Source organism: Ictidomys tridecemlineatus, chromosome 1 (assembly GCF_052094955.1).
Source record: "Ictidomys tridecemlineatus isolate mIctTri1 chromosome 1, mIctTri1.hap1, whole genome shotgun sequence".
NCBI lineage: Eukaryota > Metazoa > Chordata > Mammalia > Rodentia > Sciuridae > Ictidomys > Ictidomys tridecemlineatus.
The window spans coordinates 71,582,454-71,588,453 of NC_135477.1; the positions used below are offsets into that span (position 1 = coordinate 71,582,454).

Genomic DNA, 6,000 nt, shown 5'->3' on the forward strand with positions numbered 1-6,000 from the left:
TGATATCAGAATCATAAATTTCATTATCAAAAGACATTCCATGGCTTTAGGACATATGATTTTGAAACTGTGGTAGGGTCCATAATAATGAGCTGGAAAAATAAATATATATCCATTTGAACTTTCCTGTGCCCCCTTTGGCTTCCAAGATAAAGATGTCCCTCGATGGTTTTCTGAGTTTGATTGTTTCTTGGCTGTCTGCCTCCCATTCATGTTTCTGCTACTATGATTGACATCACTCAGGAAAGAGAATTTACATATGCAAGCAAGTAGTATATCATGCACTCTGTGACCTCATCAATACCAGGGTTCTAGCACAATACAACTCAGCCTCTTTTACCTAGGTTGTAGCTTGTCATCACACAAAAAATAAAAATTAAAAAAAAAACATTTTACCTTGCAGCCACAATTATTTTATACTCCCAGATTCATTTCAAAATTATATCTAGGAAAATAGTTCTTCCATCTCACCAAGAGTTTTGGGTCCATGCAGACCCCAGCACTATTCAAACATCAAGCACATCCTTCCATGCTCACATTGTCTGTACATGTCATAAAAAAAAATGAAGCCACTTTTCTAACACAAAATTAACTGCATCTGTACCCATTTCTCTTTCTGAACATAAAATACCAGTTCTCCTTGAATTATTCAAACTCTCAACTTTGAATTCTCAGAATATGGACCATCTATGTCAGAATCACAGAGGGAGATTTGTATTTTGTTACTAACAGCTATGGCATCTTTGACCTTGTAATATGGAAGTCATTTAAGTGAACATTTTAGGTGTTTCTCCTTCATATTAAAGTTATTCAGGTATAGCACATGCCTTATTTTTAGGAAAGGAATATATTCAAATTATGATGTCATCGTTGTGATGCAAAAATTCTTAACAAAAATTTAGGAAATAAAATCCAGCAAGATATTAAAAAGTTCAGTCCTTCACAACTAACTAGAGTTTATGCAAGGAATACAAGTTGTTTCTGTATTTTAAAATTATTATTTTTTTACCATTTAATAGGTTAAAATTCATTAGTTTGGAAGTTTATGAAAAACTTTAATAAAATCTTATTTCTGATTTAAGCTCAAATACTAGACATAGAAGGCACTCAGCATGATAAAGAAAAGCTTTAAAAATATACATAATTGTGAAAACTGAACATTCTGTTCCTAAGAGCAGGGACAAAAAATAGTACACCCTTGAAAAGAATTTGGAAGGGTGGATAGTTAGTCAAAGCAATAAGAAAAGTAGGATTAAATCATTTCAGTTGAGAAAGCTTGATCCTGTTGTTTGTAAAGACATTTTTTTTCATCTATACAGATGGAATCTACAGAAGTGTTAGGAAGCTGAGTACAAAGTTTCAGGATTAAAACATTAAAGTCATATCTGTTAAATAGTGACACGTTAGAAATTGAAACAAAACTATCACACTAGAATTCAAAATTAAAATACATAGTGATAAATTTGATAAAAACATACACAAGTCCTATTAGCTAAAAGATTTGAAATATTACTCGGGGAATTAAAAAAAAACCCTAAACAGTCATGTTAATGGACTAAAAGACTCAATTCATCACCTTGGAGAAAATTGATATCTTGAGTACAATCCTATTAAAAATCCCAGAAGGCATTTTGTCATTGTCATTCAAATTGTCCAGCTGATTCTAAATATTATATAGAAATAAAGAATTATGGTGGTTAAAACAGCTTTTCTGAAATCGAGAACAAAGTTATAGTACTTTAGTCCAAGAATTACAATAAAGCTATGCAATCAAAGCTATATGATATTGTCATAATGCTAGACAAAACAGACAAGAGAGTCCAGAATTTATTCAAACATAGATTATTTTTTGCGACTTTTGACAAGTCATTTTTTATAGTGAAAGGATATTTTTAAAATGTTACATTATAATAGTAGAGCCATAGTCAGAAAAATGGACATTAACCCTAATCTCACACAAATATAAACTCAATGAAAAACAAACCTAAATTTTAACGATGAAATCAGAACTATAGGAGGGACTCTTAGTAATTTGGATTCAGAAATAATTTCTTACCTAAAATACAAAAGACAAAGTATGATATGTTTATAAATCAATGGTGTGGACTTCAACATCATTTACATTTGTTCTTCAAAGATTTCATTAACATACAGGCACAGTCTGAGAAAAATATTTGCAAAGTACTTTGCCAACAATAGAGCTGTATCTATAAAAATCTCTTACTACTCAATAAGATGATGATGACAAGCAACCCAATTTAAAAGCGAGAAAAAAATGTCAATATTTAACATGTTTTTATGTCCTTTGGACCAAATATATCAAAAGCTATGGGGAATAATAAATAAGACAAACCTCTCTAAATGCACAGCACTTACCTACATAAGGACACAATTGCAATATTATAGGAAAAGGATGAGAGTAACTTCAGGTCAGAAGACAAAAAAATGAAAAGATCTGAATAGACATTTTCCCAAAGATATAGGGATAGCAAATAAGTACCTAAAATGATACCCAAAGTAGTAATTATGGAGTTTCAAATTAAATCATATTGTTATAGATGAAATCACTACTAAAACAGCTAATATAAAAGGCTCATCACAGTGTTGACAAGGATATGGAACAATGAGCACTCTAGAGCTTTCCTATACTTTTGATGGAAATGTAAAATGATGTACCAATTTAAAAAATAGCTCCTCAGAAAATTACACACCTACCTTATGATTTAGTCATTGCATTCCTAGGTATTTAATGTTAATAATTTCATAATTATTAATGTTTTAGTTCATTATTATATTAATAAGCATAATTACATATCCAAATATTCATAATAACTTTAATAGCCAAAAACTGGAAATAAGCCAAGTTCCTATTAACAGAGTAGTGGATTAACAAATTGTAGTACATCCATACAGTGGAAAATAGCTAAGCAATAAAAAGAAACATTGATATAAGCAACAATATAGATGAAGCCCAGAATTATGATGAATGAAATAAATCAGGAAAAACAAGCCCATGTTGGATAAATCCAATTACACAAAATTTTAGAAAGTGGTAACTATTCTATGAACAAAGTATGAATGTGATATCTGGGGTCAGGTGTGGGGAAGAGATAACAGAGTGACATGAGGAAGTTTTGCAGACTCACACTTATGGTTTAGTGTCTTAATTACAGTGTTCATCTCATAGGTTAATGGTTACGCCAGATTGTACCAAATTACACAAGCAATATAAACTTTTTAATAAATTAAATCGTGTATATATACATATACACATATTTATTCATTAATGTGTATTCTATTTTTCAAGACTTTTATTGGCTCCTTATTAGACTGACAATACTATCCCAAACCTCTTACACTATCTAAAAAGACTTCAATATGATACTACCTACCTTTTTTTTCCTGACATGTCTAATATTTTAACTCTTTTCAGACATGATACATGCAATTTTATTTTTCCTTCTGGAATATTATTCTCTTCTAAGTGCCACTACTCCTTTGACCCCACATTAAATGTCATTAGCCCCTAAATTAGTGCACTATATAGTAAGCTCCACTGGTTCAGGGGACTGCAATTTTCACTGATTAATTAATTGGCTCACCACTGTTTTCCCAGCACCTTGTACCAAAGTCACATCACTGGCATGCTAAAACTTGTTACCTGAGTCAATCAGATATTTAACATCCTCACAGGGATTCTCTGATTAAAGTAGGGTGAGAATTGATCTAACTCAAGCTAAAAGTTTAAAAGTTAGATTGTTGCCTTTACCACCAAGTCCTCCAAGGCTGCACACAAAAACTCTTTTCTGAATTGAGCACCTGCCAGTGACTCCACCCATTTTAAAATCCAGCCCAGGTTCCTCCTTTGGGGGATCCTTTCCATCCAACCTTGGCCTCCTCACTGTGACTCTGTCCTCCCAAAGTCCTCTTCACAGGACAAAGCTCCATAAAACAAAAATGGTGAAATCATTTGTCTGCAGGCTTCAGTAGATACTGGAGCATGATATACCAAAAGCAGTTATTCTCACTGTTCATGTTCATCTTGGATGGGCGTACTGTTCTCAACATCCTGCATGCCCGCACTGTTGTGCTTGCAAGTTTTATGTTTTGGCCTTGTTTTATTTAGTGCTGATTCCAATCCACAGCTAACAAAAAACAAGTTGTAGGTTGACTCATGGACACAGAATTCCCTAAACCAGGACTTTCAGAGGTTCTTCCAAGATGTACCTAGAAGCTTCCAGAGTCAGTAGAAAAGAGCCAATTATTTGTGATGTTCCTCTACCAGCAAACTGGACTGCAGAAAGTCATTGGGAATTAGGCAAATGGGTACCAGACCTAGAAAACCTGGATCAAAATCTACACAGCTCAAATTCCAGGACCTGTTTTCTTTCTCTGAAACCTCGTACTGTAGCCTCTCTTTAAACAAGATTGCACATTTTCTAGTACTTTATCCTGTTGAAATGTATTGCAATCTAGTGTTTTAGAAATGTTCTCTCAAGTTTACTTCATGTTTTCTGATATTCCAGCCTGAATAAAAACTCAGAAATGGGGATAATGCCTTATTTCTATTAGGCTTTATTTTCATGTTCAGTGTAAGAAAAGAGGCAATTATGGGGCCACAGCAATAATGAGTGAATATTTTAAATTTGGAAAGGTTCACATCAGAGGCTTACAAAATATATCATCAAGTCCTTGTTTGAACACTGACATCTTAAAAAAAAATCCTCCTTTCTACCCCATATGTATAAGCTCATTAAATTTTCCAATTGAACTTGGAATCAAATAAATAGCTATGCCAATTCCCAAGCCATCCATTTTATTTAATTGTTGTGAGTTGATGACTACAGTGGAATAATCATGAATTGCATGTGACAAATTTCCCTACCCTGTTTCTACCACTAAAAAGGATTTTGAAGATGACAATAGTATCTATTAAAATGAGAACAAAAATAAGACTGTTCCCACTAAAATGAATAATTGATTTCCATGTAAAATCTATGTGGTATGTTTCTTCCTATTTGAAGCTAGTCAAAAGCAGCCTGGGGAAATGGAAAAAAAATCAATTCTGAGTTTAAATCAAGAGTGAAATTAAAAGCACAAAGAGTGCAAGTGAATTTACAGACCCAGGTGTAGCTAAGGTGATGGACTAATGTGTTTGATTCATGGAGTGTTACCCAAGAACTCCAAGGCAACAAAGGGCTAGGAGACTGGCAGTATTGTATTTCACTTCTGGCCAATTTTTAAAAATTATCTTAGAATACTGGGGTTTGAACCCAGGGCCTTGCATAAGCATGGCAAATGCTCTACTCTATCCCTTTTTATTTTGTGACAGGGTCTTTTTAAGTTTCCTAGGATGGCCTCAAACTTGTGATCCTCCCATCTTAACCTCCCAAATAGCTGGGATTAAAGTTGAGCACTATACAGCCCTTTTACCACTTTTCATATGAGTGAGCACAGTACATTCCTTTACTTCTATAACCTCAATTTCCTCATCTGATTAAAGCAATGGTAAAATATATATATATATATAAAATGAATTATCTAAAATAAATGGTTTACTATCTGCTATATATACACTTTAAGAAAACAAAATCTGTCCCCCTGAAACCTGTAGTATTTGGCTTATAAAACACACTCGCTAACTGTATGATGGATGAAATCTTGCATAGGAATCCACCTGTCCTTTTAAACATTTTATTTTAGTAATGATTTCTTAAGGTAGCACCATAGATTTACTATAATTTTCTGGGCTCTGGGTCCAAAAAGAGCTTAACAGTAAGATAAAATGCCTAGTGAGCTTGTTCATGAGCAAGTGAAAAGTCTGTGAATTGGAATCCTATAACAGAAAATGTAAGGGATTAGAATCAGGGAGATCTAAATTTAAATTTGAGTTTTACCATTTCTTATCACTTAAAATTTTGTCTGGTCATTTAACTTCTTTGTACTTTAATTTCTCACTTACCAAATAGGAATGCTAGTACCCTTGTTTAAGGACCTCTG

General features: G+C 33.1%; 1 protein-coding gene across 1 annotated transcript in view; it reads right to left on the bottom strand.

Annotated features, from left to right (window-relative positions):
• LOC101964641 (pro-neuregulin-3, membrane-bound isoform) overlaps positions 1-4,075 on the bottom strand; it is a 39,522-nt gene extending 35,447 nt beyond the window's left edge. The window contains 1 exon segment of the mRNA XM_078022184.1: positions 4,029-4,075. Coding sequence (XP_077878310.1) covers positions 4,029-4,075 — 47 coding nt within the window.
• Positions 4,076-6,000: the final 1,925 nt, after the last annotated feature.